This window comes from Gopherus flavomarginatus, chromosome 5 (genome assembly GCF_025201925.1).
Source record: "Gopherus flavomarginatus isolate rGopFla2 chromosome 5, rGopFla2.mat.asm, whole genome shotgun sequence".
NCBI lineage: Eukaryota > Metazoa > Chordata > Testudines > Testudinidae > Gopherus > Gopherus flavomarginatus.
Window position 1 is genome coordinate 77,612,646 of NC_066621.1, and position 26,308 is coordinate 77,638,953.

The following is a 26,308-nucleotide window of genomic DNA, read 5'->3' on the forward strand; positions in this document are numbered from 1 at the left end:
GGTAGATCTAAAATACTTGAGGAACTTGTCAGAAAGCCTGTTTCTGTTGGTCACAGTTTCATGCTTGTCAGTTCTTGCATGATATCTGCATCTATTTCTTTGCAGGTCAGGGCTGTTATTTTCATGCAGTTTCAAGTTATTTGTCTGCTCTGGTTTTTGAATCAGGTCAAACTAATCTGTATGCTTTTTCCTAAGGGTGGGCGTGTGAAACTTCAGAATACTTGTTACCTTGTTTCAGTACTGCAGATTTGCCTTAATCATCTCCATTTGTCTTTAATTCCTGGAACTATTCTTTATTTTACCCATTTAGCTTGGAATTAAATCACTAGCAAGGCCGTACAGATACATATGGCATTTATAAAGACAATATAATATTCCTGATTCCACAGCATCTGTCACACCTTTTCCCTACCTCTATTTAGTTTTCCTTGACAGTAGACTTTTTGTTCCCTTCTATTACAGTGGAATAGGTGGTGGTGTATGTTTCTATTCTATTCTATTCTATTCTATTGCCTTTATATGCACTGATGCTTGTGTCATGGGTGTGTGTATATATGTGTAAAACATTGCTATTGGCGATCCATGACTTTATCATTTGAACTTTAGTGAGGTTATTGGAATATGTTACAGGGTCTCTGATATTTTCATGATTATGTCATTTTGCATTGGGAACACATGCAATAACTGTACCTGGCTTATGACTTTTGGAAAGCATGTGTTACCTTTCCTGTGATTTCATTTGAAATCCAATGAAGTTGTCAGTTTCTGTGGTATTTTTGTTAATGTGATCATATCTCTGGCCTGCTGTCTGATAGTCTCTACATTTTTGGATATATATATTGTTGTGTGGCTTTAATAACTCAGACACTAGAAACAAAAGCTATCCCTTAGAATTTATTTTGTGATCTCTAGGGTATACCTCCTGCCCCTGGGTTTCTCATGTCCTTCATACCATCTTTATGTTCTCTGAGCTTTCAGTGGCACTGTGGCTGTCACGACTTTCATGGTCACAATTGCCCCAACTGTGAAAGCGACATTAAATAGGAAATGAATAGAGGGGTCTTATCTGAACTCATGTTGTTTGAAGCCAGTAATTTTATGACAATTTGCTTTTAGATACCCAAGAATGTGATGGTGGAAGATCAGACAAAAGAAAAAAAATCTGATTTTCATTGTAGAGAAGCATGCCTGTAGGGTATCAAGCTATCCTATTTTTTTGGTGCAGTATGGTGCACATCTGTTTGGCACTGAACAGATTGTCCATACTTTTCTTTCCTGGGGTCTTTTGGTCCAATGGTCCAAGACCACAATGAATTGGCACATTGGCGCTGAATGTTATCTGAACAGCAGACTCTATTGGTAATGACAGTTTGCACTCACATGGCATGTTTTATGAAAGTTGATTCTCCTAGTTCATCCCTTAAGATGAGGAAGAGTCATATTAGGTGAGGAGCCACTGATGTATTAAGGAAGCCCTTCAAATACAGAGCCACTTGAAACATATAGAGCTGGCTTTTTAATATAAAAAGTTAGCTTATAGTCTGTGTCCAATCATGAAAGTAAATTACTGCAAAACATGTTATATCAACAAATAGCAACACAAATGGCACTAAACCATAAAACTGACAGTGAACAAAGCATGCAAAACCTAGTATATTGAACTAGGTTACTCATACAAAAAATGCACAGCTCTTCTCTGTATTTTTCTTTAATAAAGCAGATAGAAACCAAGGAAACTTGTTGGTTTTCATGGTCTAATTACCAACTGTACAGCACTTTGACAATGTAAAGCATTAAGCAGTATGAAGTAGGGTGGTAACTCAGAAGGGCTTTTGTTCTGACAGGGTTGCCTTTCATAGGAAAACATTCTTTAGATGGTGCACAAGGTATAGAATATGTAAAATCTTGAGAGTAATACACCTATTTGAAAGTGTGGTATTGAATGAAAGGATGATCTTGTGATTAAATCAAGGTTCTATTCCCAATATTGCCACATTTTTTTGAATATCCTTGGGCAATTCACCTCAACTCAAGTTTCCCCATTTGTTGACTAAGAATATTTATTGACCTGATATTCAGGATCTTAACTCTGATTTGCCTGTTAGTCATTTTCTCCACAAGCTCCTTCACACTTTCTCCCAGGCTACTCTTATGCCCAGGAGGTGCTCCCCATATATGTCCACAAAGCTACTACACCCTGCGCTCCTTCAAATCTCACCTCTGCTGTGATTATTACAAAATATTACACATGGTGTATTGTGAGCACTACTTATTACACTTAATCTTCTCACTGTTATCTAATAGCTTCTCCCCAAATGTTTGTTGTATCCACATATTGATTCTTGTTTTGTACTTAATTTGTAAGCTCTTTGGGATATGAACTCTCTCTCTTATTACATGTACACAGTGTTTAGCATAATGGAGTTCTGATTCTTTACTGGGGCCCATAGATACTACTTCAGTACAAACAATAATACACTAAATGTTTATAAAGCACTTTGAGATCTTCAGATGAAAAACACTAGAGAAGCACAAAATATTACTATATATACACATTTCTATATTCATAGTAATATCAAACAGACCAGCTTTTATGGAATATAAGGGAATTTATTTCTATTGTTGTTCTGAATACTTGTTTTATGCAATATCACAGGAGAATAGTTTCATTGGTTTGATTAGGCAGCAAAAAAAAAGTGAGAAAAAAAGTGCTTTAACTATGTAGTTTATACAGTACTTTAAAAGCAAGCAGTACAACACGAGTAAATTCTAAGTATACATCGTTATTAATCTCACAAAAACTTAATTAAAGGGGGAGCATGGTTTAGATTGCACCTGAGGAAAACATGCAGCTAGAGACCTAGCTTCCTCAGGCAAATAAAGTTGATTAATTTAGAACTGTGTGAAGCTATGTTACTTATTGAACTGATAGTAGGAGACTTACTCAGGCAAATAAAATGTCACAGGAACCAAAAAATCAAAACAGAAAAACAAGATTTTTGGAGTATGATAGGTAGGCCACAAAAGTCAGAAATGACATAGCCAAGGAGTTGGTCCAATAAAAGAGATTAGCTCAGCCACCAAGGCCTGGGACCTCTCCAATTCAAACTAAGTGCACAATTAATCACTGAGGAGGCAGCAGATTCTTCTCAGGTAGCCCTATTAGAAATGAAAAATGAACAAATTCACAACTGATATTAATTTTAAACAGGTCATATTTCAGATCAGATTTTCAGTCACAACCTCCTCATTTTGTGCCTACCAACATTAGGGTTACCATATGTCCAGATTATCCCGGACATGTCCGGATTTTGGGGTTTTAAATAGCCGTCCGGGAGAAAATCTAAAGAGGTCCAGGATGTCCCTCCCAATGCAGAGCATGGCACAGCTGACAGAGCGGCCAGGATGGATTGAGCCGCTCACACTGGGGACTCCAGCAGCCAGAGCCCCTTCCCTGCTCCCTCCTCCCCCACAGCCTCAGTGCACTGCACTGGCAGCGCTTTGGGGGAGAGGGGGTTGTGCGCTCAGCTGGGGAGCACAGCATGCTGGTCTGAGCGGCATGGTAAGGGGGCTGGGGGGTTGGAGAAGATGCAGAAGGTCTCGGGGGGAAGTCAGGGGACAGGGAGATGGGGGGGGTTGGATGGGTCCAGGGTTCCTGGGGGTGGGGCTGTCGAGGGCAGGGGTGTGGAGAGGGGTCGGGGCAGTCAAGGGACAGAGGGCAGGGAGGGTAGGATGGGCCAGGTGTTCTGGGGGGGGGGCTGTCAGGGGGTGGGGGAGTGGATAGGAGTTGGGGGGAGCGGATAGGAGTCGGGACACTCAGGGGACAGGTAGAGGGTGGGTGCTAGAGGGCAGTTAGGGTGTGTGGAGGTCTCAGGAGGGGCAATCAGGGACAAGGAGAAAAGAGGCTTAGATAGGCGGTGGGGTCCCAAGGGGCAGTTGGGGCAGGGGTCCCGGAGGCAGAGGGGACAAGGAGCAGGGGGAGTTGGATAGGTTGGCGGTTCTGTGGGGGGCAGTCAGGGGGCAGGAAGTGGGAGGGAGTGGATAGGGGGCAGGGCTAACCCCCCCCAAGGAATGTCCTCTTTTTTGAAAGTTTAAATATGGGAACCCTAACCAACATACAAGAACAAATATGCAATTTATGCAACTCTGGAGTCGCTGCAGTTGCTCCATAATCTCTGCAAAATTAATGACATACTGCATGTGTTTCCCAAGCCAATATTTCATTCCTTTATATTTTCCATATACATAGGACAGTACATCCAAGCAGCCTAGCTGTAATTAGCAGCCTGAGTCCAGAGGAGATAAAGGAGAAGCAATTTCTATAAAACAGAAATCTGTTTCAACATGATAAAGGTTATATTAACAATACCCACATAGCTTTCTTGCTAAGTAGTGTGACCTTCAGTGCAAAGGAGACAACAAAAGAACACAAGCACAATCCACATTTCCTTTGTTCCTTTAGTTATATGACTAATGTTAATATAACTATCATGTTTCAACATAGGGTTTGCTTAAAATGACAAAATAGAGCCCTGCACAAGTGAGACTTCTCACCTAATCTTCCCCTTAGGTTATCTATAAAAACCTTTCACAAAGAACAGTTATCTATCTTACACTAGCAGTGGTACTCTGAGAATTTTTGCCTGTGTTGATCCCATTTATGAAGTGCATGAGTTCAGAATCCTTTGACCAGCTTTTGGTCTCATGCTCACTTGCAACCCAAGAAATGCAACTGCCTTTCAGTTTCTCAATAGTTCAGAATCTCAGTATTTAATTTTAAATGAAGTTTCTTAAACATTTTAAAAACCTTATTTACTTTACATACAACAATAGTTTAGTTATACATTTTTATATATATGTTTTTATATATAGACTTTTTTAGAAAGAGATCTTCTAAAAACATTAAAATGTATTACTGGTATGCGAAATCTTAAATTAGAATGAATAAATGAAGACTTGGCATAAAACTTCTGAATGGTTGCTGATCCCTGATCTAGTCTGACCTCCTGTATAACACAGGCCATAAAATTTCCCTAAATAATTCCTAGAGCATAGCTTTTAGAGAAACATACAATCTTGATTCTAAAATTACCGGTGATAGAGAATCCATGACAACCCTTGTTAAATTATTCCAATAGTTAAAAAATTATGCCTTAGTTCTAGTTTGAATTTGTCTAGCTTTAACTGTCTCTGTTTTAGTTTTCTCTACTAGACGGAAGATCACATCAAATATTTGTTCCCCATAGATGTACTTACAGATTGTAATCAAGTCACTCTTTAACCTCCTCTTTGTTAAGCTAAATGGATTGAGCTCCCTTAGTGTATCACTGTAATGCAAGTTTTCTAATTCTATAATTATCATGGCTATTCTCTGAAGCCTCTCCAATTTGTCAACATCCTTCTTGAATTGTGGACACCAGAACTGGACACAGTATTCCAGCAGCAATCACACCATTGCCAAATACAGAAGTAAAATAACCTCTTTACTCCTACTTGAGATTTCCCCGTTTATTCATCCAAAGATCTCATTAGTCCTTTTCGTCACAGTGTCACATTAGGAGCTCATGTTTAGCTGATTATCCACTACGACACCAAATCATTTTCACTCATTGCTTCCCAGGATAGAATCCTCCATCCTGTAAGTATGGCTTACTTTTTTTGTTCCTAGATGTACACATTTACATTTAGCTGTATTAAATCATATATTATTCACTTGTACCCAGTTTACCAACTGCTCCAGATCGCTCTGTATTAGTGGTCTGGGCTCTTCATTATTTACCAGTTCCCCAATTTGTGTGTCATCTGCAAACTTGCACACTCATATTATGTTTTCTTCCAAGTCATTGACAGAAATGTTAAGTAGTGTAGGACCAAGGACAGATTCTTGCATGAACCCACTAGATACGCACCTGCTTGATGATTCCAGGTTTACAATTACATTTTGAGACTTATCAATTAGCCAGTTTTTAATCCATTTAATGTGTGCCATATTCATTTTATCTTTCTAGTTTTTTTTACTCAAAATGTTGTGCTGTGCCAAATCAAACGCCTTACACAAGTCTAAATACGTTACATCAACAGTATTACCTTTATCAAACTTGTAATCTGACAAAAAAGACATTGTTAGTACGACAGGATCTATTTTCCATAAATCCACATTGATTGGCATGAATTATATTACCCTTCTTTAATTTTGTATTAATTGAGTCTTGTATCAGCCACTCCATTATCTTGTCCAGGACTGATGTCAGACTGTCAGGCCTATAATTACCTGGGTCATTATGCTTATACTTTTTAAACGTTGGCACTTTAGCTTTCTTCCAGTCTTATGCAATTTCCCAACAGTTCTAAGACTTATTGAAAATAGAAATGCAAATATAATTTTAAAAATTAACCATTTAAACTATTAAAATTATATCATTTAACCAGTTAACCGATTAAAGGGAGGGGGGCTGAGGCTGTTCCAGCCGGCCCAGGTTTGGGGTTGCTCCAGCCAGCCCGGGTGTTAACGGTTAGGGTGGGTTAGAGGTAAGATTAATACTTACTGATTAACTGTTTAATCTTTTACATCCCTAATTGAAAATCAATATCAGCTAGCTCCTTTAAATTATTGGATGCAAGTACGCTGGACCTTTTGATTTAAAAACGTCTAACTTCAGTAGCTAGCAGTTCCCAGATTGTCAAGAGGAGGTTCTGACAAGTCCTCACTACAGCTGGCTAAATAAGGATTGCAGAACTGTTTTTTGGAATTTGGCATCTGATCTAATCATCCGTTCCAGGATGTAATGTTGGGTCAAAGTATGAGCTAAACTCCAAGTACCTGCCCTGCAGATCTTCAGTACAGAAATATTTTTAGACATAATTAAGAGATTGCCTAAACTCTAGTTGAGTGAGGTTGCATCCCTGACCATCTTGGATAACAGTCATTGATGGATCTATCCTCCACAAACTTCTCTAATTCTTTTTTTTCAAACCTATGTATACTTTTGTCCTTCACAACATCCCCTGATAAAGAGTTCTACAGGTTGATTGTGCTCATGTGAAAAAGTATTTTATTTCAACCTGCGGCCTATGAATTTCATTGGGTGACCCTGGTTCATTATGTGAAGGGATAAATAATTCCCTATTCACTTTCTCCATGCCATTCATGATTTTATAAACATATCCCCCCTTAGTCACCACTTTTCCAGTCTGAAGAGTCACAGTCTTTTTAACCTCTCCTCATATGTTCTATATCGCTAATCATTTTTGGTGTTCTTTTCTGTACCTTTTCCAATTTTAATATATCTTTTTTGTGATGGGGCCACCAGAACAGCACACCATATTCAAAGTGTGGATGTGCCATGGATTTTTATGGTGGCACTATGGTATCTTCTGTCTTATTATTTGCCCCTTTCCTAATGGTTCTTAATATTGTTATCTTTTTTGACTGCCACTGCACATTGAACTGATGTTTTTAGAGAACTCTTCATGATGATTTTTGAGTGGTAGCAGCTAATTGAGACCCCATCATTTTGTATGTATAGCTGGGATTATGTTTTCCATCCAGCACTGAGTAGTTGCTATGATATGTTATATGGGGAGCTGGTATGTGACCTGAGACTTTTTAAAATTGCTCTACCACTTCCGTTATTTACAACAGGCCATAGAAATGAGGTAGGAGGAAAGTCCTCAGGCTAGAGAAGCGCCTTTTCTTTGTCTCCTGAAATTCTGTTCAGGTTTTGCTGAGATATAAAATCACCATTTACTTTTTCTTACTCACATGCCTCTAGTAGTTTTTGGCAGCGTGGCCAAAAATAATTAAGCATAGACATTCTAAAGTGCCAATGCATTGGCAACACACTGTCCACATGGCCCATCCACACCTTTGGAGGAACCACATGAAGCACAAACTCTCTGAGTTCCCAAGAAGGGGAAGGAGAAAGAGACTTAAGCTGGGTCACTGTCAACCATTCCTGGACCCAGTGTTCTATCCTCTCTAGGGTTTAAAAAAACAAATACAAACAAACAAAACAAAAAGAACACAACATCTCATGCTTCTAGCTACTGTTGTTTGTCCTGTAGCTCAAGTCATAGAAGTCTGTGCTACAGGGCTCAAAATTCAACCACCGCTGTTAATGCATGAATCCTAGGAAGTAGAGTTACAGTTACATAATAGAACTTGGTTTTACCTCTTTCCCTCCAAAAAACCCTAGGAAATTGCAAAAACACATTCCTGTTAGAAATGTTATTTAGATTTCAAATTCAAGCCCTGGAAAATTAATAAACATAAAGTGTATGACTGTTACGTTAACTCTGTCACTTGTGCATATGCAATACTAATCTTTAATTAGATGATCATGTTTTTTTCAAGGTACTCCTGCCTCCTTAAGTGCACAGAATAGATGCACAAAGGGATAGAATTAAGACTACCCAGGCAACTGTGAAAATGGTATTCCTAACTTTCCAGTGTTTAGCCTTGCTCTGTGCAAAGTCCAAAGCCGGTCTCTCATCAAGAGAAGTTGGTCCAATAAAAGATCACCTCACCCATCTTATCTCTCTAAATAGCTTTTTTGCTATGTGATAAATATATATACACATTAGAGTTTCCGCAGTGTCTCCTACTTTCTATTCCCCTTTATTTTTCAGCTCTGGAAGGTTTTGAGGACTAAGAATAAAACAAAACAACGAAGAAGCCAGAAACTATTCTAAAGTCCAACAAAATTGAGAACTAGGGTCCTCCCATCATTGTTTTTCCTTCTCTGACCTTTGGCACACATCAGACGTGTGAGGGGGCGTGGGGGGATGAAATACAAGAGGGCGCTGTGCCAAGACCATTCTCGGGAGTAAACAGCAGAGCACAGTACTCAACCCCCCTCTGCTTCTCGAGTTGCCCCTTACTTAATTCCCCCCCTCCTTTGGTGATTGGCGTATTCTGAACCCAATCAGAACTCAAGATGGAACAATTGGAGGGCTGCTGACCAATGAGGCAGTGAGGGGCGGGCATAGCTGAAAGATAGAGGTGGCAGCAGCGCTCTCCGGCTGCGAGTCGGCGAGAAGCGCAGGGAGAGGGGAGCTGAGCGGCAGTAACCGTTTCTTAACGAACCGTTTCCACTGCAGGGGTCGCCTAGCTACGAAATGGCCGGCAGGCGGAATCACGCCGAGGACCAGCTGAAGCAATGGCAGGAACAGCGAGGCTTTCAGGTACCCTAGTAGGGGTTCCGTGCTTCGGGTCCCCGCGGCTCAGGGGGCCCCTTAAGCGGGCCAACGAGGGGCCCGTGAGGCTGGGTCTTCTCTTTCCGAGGGGCCTCGCTCCCCGCCTGGCGCTGTCCCGCCCCGGGGCATCCCAGAGCGTCCCCTTCCCCAGCCTGCGCGTTGTGCAGGCTAACGGTCACTGCCCCCTGAGGGGACGGGTGCGCGAGATGGTAGCGGCGCGAGGGGAGCGGGCGGGGAGATGGTACATTCCACCTAAGGGGGGGCGGGTGCGATGGTAGCGACGGGCTTGGTGGGAGAGCGGCGACCACGCAGGGAGCGGCGGGGCTTGGCTGATTCTATGGCGCGTGCCTGCGGGAGGGGGACTCTTGGGGCTCACTGGGCTGCAGCCATGGGGAGCTGCGCACGGGCCCTGGAGAGGATGATACTTTGCCCTTAGCGGAGCACTTCATTTCAGCGTTAGCAGGACCTAGGCCTAGTTTACTCTTAAAAATTAGATTGACCTAGACACATTGCTGAGGTCTGTGGCAGTTTTTCACTCCCAGCTGCTGTGATGTGGCTAGGTCAGCGGAAAAAGCTGTTCTGCCAGAGAAATGGCTTAACTCCATTGACTGAAATGTCTACACGGGGATGGTGCAGCACCCTACCTATGCTACTGTAGCGTGGGTGTACCCCTCAGTCTCACAGGTCATCTCAAAGGAGGTATCTTCATTTTACAGATGACAAAACAGGTACAGAGAGGCTGAGCTGGGAATAGAACCACCAGATTGCAGCCTCCTAGTCCCTTGCTCTCAATGATAGTTTGAGACCTGATTTTCCAAACTGTTAACACCCCGAAACACCTATTGAAGTGCACTGTAGCTGCAGATACTTTATATTTCTGAAAAATCAGGACCTAAGATTCTGCTGTTACCACTTTATATAGTAGGATTTTTTTTTGTCTGGCCTTAGACATATTGTTTTATACTTCAGTTTAAGCAAAAGTATGATTGAGGTTCCTACACAGGCAATAAAATAGATGCTATGTCAGGTGGATGCAACAGGGAAGCTCTATCATTTATCAGTCTTGAAAGTAGATTATGTGGCCACACGTTATATAGTGCTTTTAATCCTATAAATGCATACTATTAAAACATTTCTGTAAGTCAATGAGTACTGCAATAGTTATGGTGGTTCACCTTACCTCCCACTTTAACCAAATTAAAATATAGGTTTCAGATTCCTCCTTGCTCCGTCTTTACAGAATAGAGGTTGGAAGAAAGTGTTCAAACATATCCCAGTACGGATGAGTACAAGCATTTTAATACTCATTTTTTACAAAGTACTAATTTGAAAGGTAGCTTAGCTCCCACTTTGCTCGGTTGAGTTAATATGAACTTGATTCAATGTTATAAAAAGATATTTCATAAAAACCGGATGAGATAATTACAAATGAACACACTGGTTGATATCACTAATACACTTCACAGTTTATATTTGTGTACTGTAATATTCACTGTTGGGCAGGTGGACATCTCTGATAAAAGCAATATTTACTTTGCTTCTGGATACTCTTCTGGCTCTTGCCACCTACTACAGGACAGGCCCAACAAAGAAAATAACAGAACGCCACTAGCCATCACCTACAGCCCCCAAGTAAAACCTCTCCAGCCTATCATAAAGGATCTACAACGTATCCTGAAGGACGATCCCAAAATCTGTGTGAGAGTGAGGGAGACAGGCCAGTCCTCGCTTACAAACAGCATCCCAGCCTGAAGCAAATACTCACCAGCAACCACACACCATACAACATAAACACTAACCCAGGAACCTATCCTTGCAACAAAGCCCAATGCCAGTTCTGTCCACATATCTATTCAAGTGACACCATCATAGGGCCTATTCACATCAGCCACGCCATCAGGGGCTCGTTCACCTGCACATCTACCAATGTGATATATGCCATCATGTGCCAGCAATGCCCCTCTGCAATGTACATTGGCCAAACCAGACAGTCTACACAAAAGAATAAATGGACACAAATCTGACATCAGGAATCATAAAATTCAAAAACGAGTGGGAGAACATTTCAACCTCTTTAACCACTCAGTGACAGACTTGAAGGTGGCAGTTTTGCAACAAAAAATCTTCAAAAACAGACTCCAAAGAGAGACTGCTTCACTTGAATTAATATGCATATTAGATACAATTAACTCAGGCTTAAAAACAGAGACTGGGAATGGTTGGGTCATTACACTAATTGAATCTATTTCCCTATGTTAAGTTCTCACACCTTCTGTGGGTCATCTTAATATCATCACTTCAAAAGTGTTTGTTTTTTTCCTCCTGCTGATGATAGCTCATCTCAATTGATTAGACTCTTCCTGTTGGTATGCATACTTCCATCTTTTCATGTTTTCTGTATGTATAAATATTGCCTGTCTATATGTTCCATTCTATGCATCCGAAGAAGTGAGCTGTAGCTCACGAAAGCACATGCTGAAATAAATGTGTTAGTCTCTAACGTGCCACAAGTACTCCTGTTCTTTTTGCTGATACAGACTAACACGGCTGCTACTCTGAAACCTAGAATTTTAAAGTGACTTGTAGACAGCAACTAGTTATACTCAAAATATGTACCTTCGGTTTGTCATTAGACTATGATTGCTGTATGGTTATTGTTAATCTAAAAGCCAAAGTCCTTGTACTGTGAAGGGTTTAATGTTGTATTAAACTAAACTTGCAGATTAAGGATTTGATTCAAGCTAATATTCCTCTCATTTTAATTTAAAAAAACAAACAAACCCCACCAGTCAGATGAAGTTCAAACCTGCAGATTTCTCATAGATTTCAGAAACTCGTGGGAAAGTTGCGGGGTCGAATGCCATTTGGTTGTCATTGAAAGTATTTTTTTTTATGTGAGTGCGAATAGAAGTTTGAAAACATTAATTCTTGACTCTGTAGAATAATAATAGTTGTAAAGAAGTTAGATCTGTTTTAGAAGTGTGATTATCCTATCGAATAGCACCCTTTGTTTCCTTACTAATGCACTTGAGAGTTAATATGAAAAGTCACGTGCAACTCTTTCCAGTGTGCTCTGCCTTGTTCAGAATGCTGATTGTTCTTCGAGTCTTATGAGTTGCTTTTTGTAAAAGCCTTGGGGCACAGTCCTACGCATTGTAAATTTTTTGAACTTTAAAATGTGAATTTTGCTGCATAAAATGGCAGGATAACTCCAGATTCTCAGGCCCAATGATACAAGTTTCCTCAAGTATCAGAGGGGGGTAGCTGTGTTAGTCTGTATCCACAAAGACAACGAGGAGTCTGGTGGCACCTTAAAGACTAACAGATTTATTTGGGCATAAGCTTTCATGGGTAAAAGACCACTTCTTCAGATATTTTCAAGTTTCCTCCATAACAGTAAGAATTGAACTTACTTTTTTTAGTGGTGATGCACTCTATTTACAGGTGGTTCTTTGCAAATTGCCACTATGTTGCCTGTTTTGAGATGTGGCATTTGTCTTTGAATTTTTCTAGAAAAAAACCCTCTGCTTTTTGGGTGCTGCACAAGTCTCTCTTCCTAGCAATGCACGTAAGGTAGCTGAGGTTACATTAAACTGAGCCTCATTTCCCTTTCCAGTCAGATTTGAGGAGAGGAGCCTTATAGTGCCGATTCTTACTTCTTCTCTATTTTTGCTTGATAATTTTTAAATAGTTCACAGACAACATGATAGCAGTGTTCTACAAGAACAAACATGGCTGTGCCCACTCTCACCTTTTCTGACGGAGGCCTTCAATCCAGCAAAGAGAACATTCTCGTGTTAAATAGCAAGTGAAGTAGCAGACCACACAGGTACATGTGTCTAAGAGCTGCTATAGAAACTTCCATGCTATCTTGCTTGGGATCCAAGGATGACTATCTTAGAAGCAGCTGGAGTAGCAAACGATGAGGCACAAGTAAGGACTCCCCATTTCCTTCCATTTACATGGATCAAGGAGCACCAGTTTTCCCGTGGCTCTCACTCCCAAATGTGTGTGCTCAGGAGAGATGAGAATCAGGAACACCTAAAGTGGAAGAAGCCTAAAGAGCTTTTGGAACTCTAGTATAACATCCCTTCTTGTCCCACTGTATTTTTCTGATGTCAGACTCCATTATCTATTTATTCTGACCTTCTCGCAAGCCCTCTGCTTCCTTCCTACTCTCCCTCACCTACTTACTCCTATTATCTCATCCCTGTCTCACATAATCCTGGCCCCCATAATCCATAAATGGCCTACAATAAAAAAATCCCTGTGGAATTAACACATAAGCAACATGCTGAAAATGCTGGTTGGTATGTGTTGTATTCCTTTCTCACTGTTTTTTGCCTCTTTGTTTAGATTGTAAGCTCTTTGGGCCAGAGAACTGTATCTTGCTATGTGTTTTGTACACTGTGTGGCAAAATGGGCTTTCATCCTAAATGGGGCCTGTAGGTTTATTGCAATACAAACTAATAATACCCTCTGCCGTGTGGTTGTTTTGAAGGAATGAGAATATATTCTGATTTGTTCAAAAGTTTTTAATGTTGCAAAATTTTCACTGCTGCTACTATCGATAATTAAACTCAGAGCTGATGGACTCTTCAGGGGTGGGGTCATACCCACCCAGTGAGATGCTGTGGGTTTTACTTGTACATGTCTGCTGCCTGGTGATTAGATAAAATGTGGTAGGGTTTGGATGAGGAGGAATTTGTCATGCTATCTGGAGTGTCTCACAACTCTGAGTGCCAGTCTCAGATCAGACTTTCAGAAAACAGGGCAGACACCTCAGACTGGTGATATATTCTATAATTGGATTTCACCAAGCCAGTAAGTAACAAATGTGAAGTCTTTCATCACTATACCAGTCTTACTATGGAGTCGCAGACAGTCCCTTAGGCTCTCCAGCCTATCTTACCACCCAGACAAACTGGATTTAGAGAGAAACCCCCCTCCCCAAAAATCAATTCTTATCAAGTTACCCCCAGTCCCAAGGGACTACCCACTTACCCCAGATCAATTGATACTCCAGACCTTTCACCGGAGACAAGACTGGCAGTCAGTTCTATAGTATACTAACTATAGGTGTATTAGCTAAGAAAAAGAAATGAGTTAGTGGTTAAAGCAGGTAGAATATATTAATAAGTAGGTCATCGTTTATTACATCACTGCCATCATTTTGATTTACAATCTGTCAGTTTTCCAAAGAAGTCTTTTCAGGGTACCCAGATGGTCTTTGAGATCTCCGTTTTGCATCTGCTAGGCTTCCTTGTAAGAGTCCAAACTGTCAAAGATAATGTATCATTTCTTGAATCCATATTTCTAGGCCCGCTACATAAAAAGCAAGCTGACGGTGGCTTTACCCACATGAGCTTTTCCTTTGATGACAGAGTGAGGAATGCATTTTGAATTTTTGATCTCCAATCATTACACACAATGATCACTTTTAAGATACTACTTTTCATTTGCATTCCCCAAGGTCTCATTTGTGTTTGATGGGTTATTTAGTTACAATACTCGCTGTAAATGTTTTCTGTTACATTATAACAGGAATAGATAAGTAAAAATAATACAAATAACATTCCACTAGTTTTTGTGAAGTTTAAACATCTGAACACAATTTACACATTTATCCCTCACTTTGATCTATGCTAATACACAAGTGAATTGACTTGAATACATTCTGTGATGCTGGTCATGGTAGAAGACTACTCTTGCCTTGGCTAATTTGTTTTGTGAAGTCAAAGTATTATCTTTAAAATGTATGTCAAGGGAATTCAGAAGTTTGGATAGGTACTCTTTTACTTGGAGTTTTTAGATAAATATATTTAGCCCCTCACCCCCACAGACTCTGAACACTTGGATGCTCTTCAGGGCTTGGATTATTTACATTGTTCCAGTAATTGACAAGTCTGATTGTACCTCTTCAGCTGCAAGTAGGCTGAAGACATCAAAGATCTGTGGACCTTGCTACTAGAAGTAATGACCTATTCAGGGAAGCATGGATAAATGTTCCTGTTGTACAGAACACCTCCCACTTAAAACTGAAGAACAAATCCCACCCTCTGATCTATAGAATGAATAATGAAAAACTTGTTTCTGTGCATGCACAAGTATTATGTTTTTCAAGATAAACTAGGTGTTTAAAATCTTAGTCATGTGGGGCCAACTTTCAGAACTTAACTATTCTAAAGCTAAATGCCATTTTATCAGAAGAGCAGTACTATCTCTTACAGAAGCAAACAAATACCTTTAAATAAGTAATAAAGGCCCTTCAAACAGCATATAATGTATCAAACTTAACTTTTTAAGGTTAATCCATGTAGAGTTAATTTGAGTGTGTCTGTCTAAAATATGCCCCAAAATCCTGTCAAGAAAATATTCAGACTGCCCGACTATCATACTTGAAATGACTGTATTTGTGAGATGAGGAAGGATTAAATAACTCATTTAAGGTTTAGCTTTCAAATTTTTCCATGATTAGACCAGTCAATGAAGCTGTGGGAGTAGAAAAGTCACTCAGTTTAAAAAGTTACAGCAGGTGCTGTGAGCATTAATACAGTTTAGAGTGATCTGCAGGGTGATGGCGAAGAAAAACGTTCTTATGCAGTTATACAAAAGGTGCATGTCCTCAAAAAGTAGTGGATTTGTGGTAGCCATTAAAATAACGTTCTGGCTGGTGGTGTGTACAGAGAGTGTCAACTAGGGATTTCAAGATTGTTCTGTTATTGCTGCCTCTCTTCTGCCTTGCTTCCTACATATTCATTGTAGTGCAGAAACCACATCTTTAGACACTTACCTCAGGCTGCCTAAGTTAGCAAAATAAACTTGATTACTTTTGCTATAGCAGTCATCATCACACTTTGTAGCAATAGGTGTTTAACTTAAATGTCTGTCCACTCCAGTGGACCAGCCATCTCATTTTGAGGGCACAGAGAGGCTGTTGGACACTGTCAGAAACTGGTTACATTGTCAGTGCTGATGGCATTTCAGTGCCTGACTTTCAGAAGTGCATTCTGAATTACTTGTTCAGTATTGAGGCTAGAAGAGGGCAAGAGTGAACTTTTAACTACTAGGAGGGTTATCATTCCAATATAGTACAAATGTATTTTTGGCTTCTAGAGTGAGGCATGAGAGCTTAGCAAGCAACTCTGAAGTAACATTTCAGCAGAGTTCCTGGATTTTGAATGACTTGGAAAAATCTATAAGGATTATTAACATTCTTTAAAACAAAGCATATTAGGAGAGCAAGAGGGGTGCAGAACATATAATACCATTACTCCTAGAGTTACATTTAAGAATTTAATCACTAAAATACTTTGTAAGTTTGAAAACCAAACCACTTGCTTATTTTGCAAGTTCCAATGTAAATGCAAAGCTTAAAAAAGTTACACTAGTTATTTCTAAGTCCACTGACATTAAACTCTTGAAAGTTAGCATGTTTTATCTGCTTCTAAATGCTTGTTCTTTTATTTATTGAAGTAGTATGCCTTGTAGTATTTTTCCAGCTTCACACAACTATCAAACTTTAATGTTAACTCAATGTTTTTGTTTTTCACATTTAAAATTATTGATACCCCTACAGTAACCATTATCATTAAATAATCTGCCTCGATGCAGGAAGCAGTTTTTCCTGTACCTTCAGGAGTCATACTCTTTGTTCCACAGGTCTATATGATTAGAGTTATTTTCACTGAGTTCTATTTGGTTAACCACTTAAAAGGGTATAGAAGTTTATTTTAGTTTTTCCATTGTAGTAACTTGATTTCTTAAAAATCATTTTTGCATTTAGAAACCAGATGCCTTGACCACTGGAGCTGGGATCCCAGTAGGCGATAAACTTAACATCATGACAGTAGGGCCACGGGGCCCTCTTCTTGTTCAGGATGTTGTTTTCACTGATGAGATGGCTCATTTTGACAGAGAGAGGATTCCTGAGAGAGTTGTGCATGCCAAAGGAGCAGGTGGGTTTAAAAGGCATGTGTTCCTTAGCTGCGTAAAAGTCTGCTAGAGATTGCCAGTGAATTAATATTGCAATCAAGATTATGTAATGAGGCAAAAAAAGGCATGATGTATGATATTAATATTAGGCCAAATCCTGTTATCAGGGATGTGTGTGTGTGTGAACTCTAGCCAGAGAAAACAAAGAAAAGTGGTGGTGTCCCCCACCCCCATTTGACAGAGAGAAATAACTGGGGAGGCAAAGTAGCTTACCTCCTAAGAAAAGTCCTGCAGGGACCTGCAAACACTTCTGTGTTGTATTTTTCTCTTTTCAGAGAACTTAAGAATCTGACACCAATTCGGTGTCTATACTTAGTTATTTAAAATAGGAGGAGTAGAGGCATTTGTTTTACAATTGGTCAAAATTCTGTCCTGGAATAAAACCTTAATTACCAGATCTAGTGTTTACCTAGGGAATGATTAGATGTCAGTACTTATATAGTTTACTAAGCAGATAAATGCCAGTTCAATTACCCTTTAGGACAACCTATTAAAAAAAAATAAATCTATAACTTCATATCTGAATAAACTTTTACTAGCAACAGTAAAAATGTTCTTATTCACATCTGTACTCCTTTTTAAAGGAATTATTTCTTTCTCTATCATCTATGCTTTAATAAGACTTCTATATTTAAAATGAATAATCAAGTTGCCTCATATAAAAGGGGAGAGACTAGCAAAAACTGTAAGCCTTTCATAGCTTCTTTTTGATCAAGGTTTCATGGTCAGAATAGCATTGATTACTTATTTCTACTGTCAGTTTGAGAATTTGGATTATGTTTTCAGTTTACATGATGTAACATGCTATTTTTGTTAGTCTCATATGGGTTTGTGGCATTAACATGAAAGATTAGTAGATTTTCAAGGTTCATAAAAATAAGTATCTAGTTTTAGTGAAGTATATAGAAAGTTTCATTAAGTAAAACAACTTTCAGTGCATGCAAATGAAAACATATAAAGGAATACTCACATATGTCTAAGATCTCTTTTTCCCAACAGTACCTGTCCAGCAGTGATGCAGTGGTCTCAAGCTCAGGTTTATTCATCCCCAAGTTAATTTTATGAGCGTTAACTCTTAACTTTGCTAATTGGAAATCAGAAATGATGCCCCTCTTCCCTACATCCCTTCCCCATCAACTACAAGTGCCTCCCTCAAACCAATAGGTAAGAGTTTGTTAACAACACTAACATACATTGTTGTCAATGACAACAAGCTTATTGACCTAGGTCTTCATAGGTATTTAGGCTCCTAACTTCCATTGATTTCAATACCTTTTGAGTTTCTGGTTCACTGTGATTATCTTTTCATTCATCACAAATATATTCATAAGTATTTATACCCTTTACTCACATGGCTGTCAGGATCATAGCTGCTAGTTATGCCATACCACCTATAGCTGCAAATTATTAGCTGATGAGCATTTAGTAATTAGCCCGTCTAATTTATAATCCCTAATTTTTTTGTGATTTTTTTGTGGTAAAAGCCACAGTATTGGCACTATTAGAATGAGAGAAATTATACAGCAATAGAAAAGGAGGAGAAAAGTCGTCAACCCCAAAGAAAAAGACTCTCGTAGACCAAATTCCCATGAAGGCAGGTCAATTATGAGTGTATAATTAAGAGTCTGACAGAAATTTCCCTCTGCAGATTTTTTCCATTCATGCTGTTAGTTACCCATTATCATTGCTTCATAGGTTGTATGAAGTTACCATATTTGTTTAGTTAAGTGGTATTACAGATACTGTAGAAAGTTACAGGCTATGCTTCTTCATAAAATGAGACTTTGCCTGTCCCATGACAGAATTTTGCTCTTGAGTAGAGGAATTTACCAGTCAAATTACAGGTAAGAATTTTAGAGAGGGGAAAATAAAACTTACTGTGTGGGATCTCCCACTTCCTAAATGAGATGATTACATCTTTTTGCCTTTACATGAGGTCTTTGGATGTCCTCATAAATAGGTACACCAACTCATCTGCTGATAACACTGCAACAACTACCATTAGCTATTTCTCCTCCATTTCCTATCAAACTCTTCTGAGGTGTCTTAAGTTATCAAGGCTGTGGAACACTAAACAAAGACCTTAGTTACCTGTCTTTATTATCTGAGATCGTGTACAACCTGCAACTATAAAAACATATCCAGCGTACTGTATATCCATAAATGGGGAAATACATTTAAAATATCACTCACGTTGAATACTAAGTCAAACTTAGACTTCTAGGCTATGATTTATTTTATGCTAGGGAAGTCTTAAAGCCATGTGATGCTCTGTTGTGATTCTGGGATGGATGGCCCACAGAAACCTCTGCTGCTCACAGCAGCATGCCAGCCTAGGTGTATTTGTACTAGTCACTAATGTTCTCTACTGAGATGCTGTATGTTAAGATTTGTGAAGTCTGACATGCTCCATATCTCTGGTTGCATACTAGGATCAGGAACCTGTTTCCTGCATAAGAGAATATTGAGCAATCTAATTGGAAGGTGTAGCGTCAGAGCCCAGCAAACAGAGATACAGTGAGCAACAAGTTCATTTCATAATATTGAAAGAGGGAAAGCTACAAAAGAAGTAAAAGTATCTAGAGGCAGAGACGGGTAGAGTAAAGAAGCCAGTAGAGTGGTGGGTTGAGGTGGAAGAGAATGTTATGAGTTTTGTCCAACTGCCATAATTATTTCTCCACAGTTGCCCTTCTCCAACATCCAGTACATTGGTTGTGCTCCTGATATTAGCCAAAGTCATCTTCCCTCTTTGCTGTTCACAGTTGTTCATCCAATCATGTATAAAAGTAATTTTGTTTTGTTTTTTCAGGAGCTTTTGGCTATTTTGAAGTGACTCATGATATCACCAAATATTGTAAGGCGAAGGTATTTGAGCACATTGGAAAAAGAACACCAATAGCCATTCGATTCTCCACTGTCGGTAAGGTTGTATAATTATTATGTGTGGCCTCTTATATAACACATGTATAGAGTTGCTAGTGTAATACATTGTGGAACTGTGTAAAATTTCATGTACTTTTGACCACTTTCACTTGCCCTCTGCCAACTTACTCCTTTCCCCTAGATTTATTCTTAAATCTTGACTAGTGTTAAGCTGCTGCCATTTCATGTAACATCAGTCTACCATAGACATATTTCCTCCCAAGTGTAAGAGGAAGTGTGGTATTTTCAGGAGTCTTTGGTTCTATTCCTTGGTCTGCCATAGGCTTTCTTTATGAATGTGGGCAGGCTGTGATTAACGCCTTTCTGCCTTGATCCTCCATTAGAATAATTATCGCTATTTTTCATTCTTACCTGGCAGCAGTGTTGTGAGGATACATTCATGATTGGAATATTATTGGAATGAGGACCATAACAAAACAGCTTCCTGTAAAATAAAATAAAATAAACTATCCTTTCTCAAATCCAAAGAGGGATAAGTTACAGCTTTTTACAAACGACTTCAAAGGCCAATAACTTGCACATTATATGACTGAAAATGTAACCTTTTTTTATGTCATTAGAAAGTGGCAAGTATCAGAGGGGTAGCCATGTTAGTCTGGATCTGTAAAAGCAGCAAAGAGTCCTGTGCCACCTTATAGACTAACAGATGTATTGGAGCATGAGCTTTCATGGGTGAATACAACGAAGTGGGTATTCACCCGCGGAAGCTCATGCTCCAATACGTCTGTTAGTCTATAAGGTGCCACAGGACTCTTTTCCGCTTTATTAGAAAGTGGGAGGTTCTAAAGCTATTCATATTTTGCAGTACTTTTATAGTTACTTACAATTTTTTGGATCTTTTGTGATAGTTGTTCTAAAATCTTGAAGATGGTCAAATCATGAGGATTCTTGAGTCTTCTGGAACAATGTAAAGAGTCTATAGATCTTAGTAACCCAGTGGATTTCCTTGTGTGGTTCAAAGCTCTGGCAGCCGAGCAACACTTATTTGCGCTTAGGATCTGGAGTTACTGACAGAACAGAGCATGTACTAAAGTAGGCTGCTGAGCTTTTTCAGCACTGCTTACGTGGGTTTTCTCCTGTTTGTATAGCATCATAGGGCTTGTCTATCCGTGGACACTCAGGAAATTCATGACGATTTAACTAGTGGTGTGAAGGTAAGGCGTATTAAAGCATAACAAATTGCTGTGTAGACATACTTTTTCAGAAGTAAACTAGGTTAATTAGGAGCTCTTCTCTACGTGTAAGGAATTCTGGTGTAAAAACTTCTGATAGGTCAGGTTGGTATAACTTATTCAGTTGCACAAGAGTTGTTCGTGGATCTGCAGATGCATTGCTCACTTTGTCTACAATGTGTTACAAGCATTCAAGTGCCTGAAATATACTAAAATTCTCTAGTGTGGATAAGGTTTAAAAAGAATGCCCCCACATCTTGACATCTTTACATATATGCTTTTCTTCTAGCTGGAGAGTCTGGTTCAGCTGACACAGTTCGTGACCCTCGAGGCTTTGCAATGAAATTCTACACAGAAGAGGGTATCTGGGATCTTGTAGGCAACAATACTCCCATCTTCTTTGTCCGTGATGCCATTCTGGTGAGTGAGACCATGCGTGTAGGTAGTTTCAGCAGATGAGATAAAGAAGTCCAAGGATTTGTACAAGTGGTGAAGAAAGAGTACAGAGAAACATAAAATGCAGATTGGCACTGAAATCTTATTGTACCCTGATAGTTCAGTATAAATTTGAAAATTTTTGACTGAAAATGAAACTATTTTGAGAAGTAATTATGCTTATTCGCATTTAAAGAAACAATCTGTATAACTTCAGAATGGCTAGTAAATAGGCTTAGTATTTAATACGTTTGTATTTTTACTTTTCGTGTAATCAGTATCACTAGGATGTGAGTCAAAATGGGTAAGAGATTTTCCAGCTGTCATTTGAATTTGGATCATTTTAAAAATTTTTCACTTTTAAAAAGTTCCTGTAACCTGTTTAAATGTTGAAACAAATTTAGACCTTGCTTATTGCTCATTATCCATTTTAATGTTATTTGGTAAGGGGATGGTCTTTTAAATGTGTAAAGTAGTTACATTGACATTAAAACTTTTATAAAATGCAGGCCTATTTTGAATGAGAGGGCAGGATTATTCTCTCTTTCAAATTCAGTTAAGACATTGGAGATAGTTGCCTAATATATCACTATAGTTCACCCAATCAGGGCCAAATTTGGCAGTCTTTAATTGTGCAAAACTCCCATTGAGTTCAATGGAAGTCTTGCTTAATTTAGAACCATAGAATTTGGTCCAGTATAAGTTTTGTCCCTTTCTGTCTTAAATGCTTTTTGTATGTGCCAGTATGCATCCCAATATAGGGTTGCCTGCACCTCATGCATGTGAGACTAGGGGACATGTTTGTGCCCCATGTCTCCTTATGTGCCCATTTAAAGGCATAAAAAGACCTGATGACCAACCCCCTGGTTCTTTGCTCAGGCTAAACTCCTTAATAGTCTGAAAAATCTTCGTAATTATGCATGATCTTCTGTTTTGACTTGTTTGGTCAGACACCCCTCTATATGCTCCCACCCTATACAGTATTTCTGTAATGACAGACTCAAAACCTGCAGGGGCTTAAGTCCTGGCTATACTGTGATGGAATCATTATCTTTAAGGACAGGCACAATAGGTGACTCTTCCATCTTGGAAAATATCATATTCTGAGAAGATGCTTGGTATACTTATCCTGCTCCTCAAGGACTTTTAAGTTGTTAAGCAGTATCACCACCTTCTAGAGCAATCCATGAAGGTCTCATCAGATCCAGAGGAAAGGAGCTCCAAAATCCTCGTTAATAGACAATCCTGCATCATCTAGCATCCCATAGAACAGACAAGTGACTCTTAATACTATGGAGCAGTTGGCACCAAAGAGAGACCTGGTAACAGTATTGGCATCAGGACCAAAGCGAACACCTACATTTCAGGCATAGAAGTTGTGCATTGAAAGGAGTCTCTTGCCTTGGTGCTTGGAGCAACTGAAGAAGGTCAGTGTCCTCCAACAAGAACTGCTAAAGCAAAACATTTCTTGATAAGTTCTCAAAACCCACAGCATCCAGGGCTGGGGAGAAGAAGGCAGCAATGCAGCAGATTACCAGCATTGACCCCAGTGACAAAGGTGCTCCCAGTGGCATTGACCCCAGCCTTGGGGGAGGAGGCTTGGGTTGAACCAGGTACATCCTGATGCCAAGATATCCACTGCCACAGATACCAAAAGCACCTTATTCATTAGTGCCACTCCCCGAGAAGGTCTACTTACTCTGTACCATCACTTGGGCATGCTTTTCCCGGTCGTCATACAGGGAACCATCCCTTTTGAAGTCTGCAGGTGTGTCATCACCAAGAGATTTATGGACTTTTACAGACCCCAGTGGCCAGCAGCAACCAAGGTTGGAATTGGTCCAGTCACCTGTACCCATATGGGATGCCACCATGGGCCTGTTTGGGTCTTGGGTCTGCCTTCACAGGCACTGAGAAATCTATATCCACCATGCGGGAGAAGTTTGCTCCAGCAGCTTCCCTGGCTGGATTGTCAACACTGAAATATCAAGAGGAATGGCATCCAGGGGCACAAAATCAACACCCTGTCTTGCCTCCAAGGCATATTTCCACATCATTGCCAGATGAAGTGATATGCTTGGCACTAGTACTGGAAGACGTCAGAGTTGTCCAGGAGCTTCTTGTGTGGATTGCTGAGACTCTAGAAAGCGAGACTTCAGTCATCTCAGAAAAGCCCCACAAGCTGTTCAACATCCTATCAGCTTTTGGTCCTTGGAGAATCATCCTCCCCATTAATGAGAGATTACTAGATCCAGTGAAATCTCTGTGGCAGATGCCAGCTGTTACATCCCCAGCAGCAAAACATGTTGAGAAGAGGTACCAGGTACCCCCTGTGGGGGTTGAGTACTTCTACACCAGAACACTGGCTCCTTTAGTTATTTCAACTATACTTGATAAGTCAAAGTCAAACTAGTACGCTGAAGGACAGAGACTCCAAATGCTTAAACCTGTTTGGGTGGAAATCCTACTCATCAGCATTGCTACAGCTGGGAGTGGCTTATGTCTGGCCCTGGAGGCTAGGTATGACTTTGACATGGGACAGGCAGGGTGACATGCTTCCTTGCCAAGCTCCCTCATGACAACATAGAGGAACTCAAAGGCACAGTAAAATGATAGCTTTAACTGGCATCTGTTTTAGTCTGCAATCAAACTCAAAATGTCTGTCGGAAACCTGCTTGGTTTCCCTGCCAGCTTCCCCACCAAGCTTCTTGGGAAAATGGGCTTCCAGGGTCTTCCAGCAGTTCAGCCCTCTGGACTGCCTCAGGGTTTCCAGGGTCTGTGACTCCAGGAAAAACTTGCTATGCCAGGGTTTCCAGGCTTCCTGCCATGGAGTAGTGATGTTGAAAACCTTGGAAGCCCTTAGCTCTAGCTGGGGTTTCCTCAGGGGGGCACCTGGAACTTGAATTGGGGCTGTCAGGGCTTCCAGGTTTCCTGCTGCAGAGCTGAGAGCCAGGTAGTCCTGGGGTCAACTCCCAGGATTTGCAGCTCTAAGGCAGCCCCACAGTAGAGGCTTCCAGGCTATAAGGACCTTAGAACTTCCAGACTTTTTGCCCAGCTGGCTCATCATGCTGCTGATTCTTGTTTATATATAGATATTTCAGCAATTCAGGCTTGAGGGTGAAATTAACATAATTATTTTGTTGGTAGTATCTGGACAAAGCTGAAAACTCCTCAATGCTCTGTTTTTTCCTTTTGTTACAGCTTCTCCCACCTCTAACTCTGACCTGTCATTCCTAATACCATCTCGAAGTGCTGGTGATTTCATACTTTCCCCACAGTAGCTTAAAATATACTTTAAGTCAAGAGCCATGTTCCATTTATTGTGGCTGATGTCAGTTCTATATATCAAGATACTATGTGATCTGTTTTCTTGAAATGCTAGTAATATGTAAAGGGACTCTGAGCATAATTGTAGAGTACTTTGCAAGAACTGACAATATCTTCAAACTTTTAATTCCAGTAAATCTTAATTTTGTTTTTGTTTGAAATTTAGTTTCCATCCTTTATACATAGCCAAAAGCGGAACCCTCAGACTCATCTGAAGGATCCAGACATGGTATGGGACTTCTGGAGCCTTCGCCCTGAATCTCTGCACCAGGTGGGAGCTTATTGTGTTTTGAACTCAACTTATTCTTCTATGAACAGGGAACTCGCATATTAAGTCAAGTCATGTTTTGTTCATTTTTTTTTTTACATTTTAGTTTCTTGGACAGTCTGGAAATTTCTATTATCTTTTTGGACCAATAAGGCTATATAATAATCTTAAATTATTAACAGTTAACCGAAATACAGTGAAACTCAAATTGTATACTTTTAGCTACCTGTTAAACTGTAACTACTAGATTTTGGGTCTTTTTCAAATTTTCTGTAAAGTTAGCCAATGATTAAAGTGATTATCTAGTGTCCTTATTTTTCTTGGCTGTATTTTACTCAGACCAACACAAAAGTAAAGAATTTAAGACTATCAGTATGTTACTGTTGAATTAAAGCAGCTGAACCATTCAGAAACAGCAAAGACTTGCTGTTTAGTCAACCAAGTATTAGAAAAGTAACGTTAAAAAATTAAAAATATTTCTGGGAAGATAATGCTGATATACTTTTAAATCTGTATAAAGCTGTAATTTTTTCTTCTGCCTAAATGTTTAGGGATTGATATCAGCACACATCATAGATTTTAATTCTTCTGAAACAGTGATGGTCAGAAAACAGTATATAAAGAGTACGGTATACATTTGGAATGTTAGTGTAAAAGTAAACATTGGTAAAAGGTGAAAAGCTCAGTAACTTTAAGAAAAAGTGCTTGATATTAAAGGGTTTTGTGCAACCCCAAATTCAAGAACAAACAGTATTTTCTGTGGCTATTGAATGCTATGCATGGAATTACTCTGCCTTGAAGGGTTGTGCTAAAACTGGTTTGTTCAGGATTTTAACTTTTTATTTTTTTAAGTTCAAAATATGGTGCTTGCTGGAAAAGTTGTCACAGTTAGCTCTAAAACTACAGTAGCTAACTTATTCCTTTTGAAAAAAATCATTGTAATCACACATTAGGTTGGTTCCCATCTTTCACT

At 39.6% G+C, this 26,308-nt stretch overlaps 2 protein-coding genes across 3 annotated transcripts in view; one reads left to right on the plus strand and one right to left on the minus strand.

The window, feature by feature from the left end:
* APIP (APAF1 interacting protein) overlaps positions 1–26,308 on the minus strand; it is a 305,323-nt gene that overhangs the window by 27,253 nt on the left and 251,762 nt on the right. The window lies entirely within an intron of this gene.
* Positions 9,002–26,308, plus strand: part of CAT (catalase) — a 34,024-nt gene continuing 16,717 nt past the window's right edge. Inside the window, exons 1-5 of one of the 2 annotated variants that reach the window (XM_050955380.1) lie at positions 9,002–9,183; positions 16,982–17,153; positions 20,000–20,110; positions 21,595–21,725; positions 25,234–25,338. In XM_050955380.1, the coding sequence (XP_050811337.1) occupies positions 9,118–9,183; positions 16,982–17,153; positions 20,000–20,110; positions 21,595–21,725; positions 25,234–25,338 (585 nt within the window). In that variant the 5' untranslated portion in view covers positions 9,002–9,117. The remainder of the gene's footprint in view (positions 9,184–16,981; positions 17,154–19,999; positions 20,111–21,594; positions 21,726–25,233; positions 25,339–26,308) is intronic. The other variant, XM_050955382.1, reaches the window with a different exon arrangement.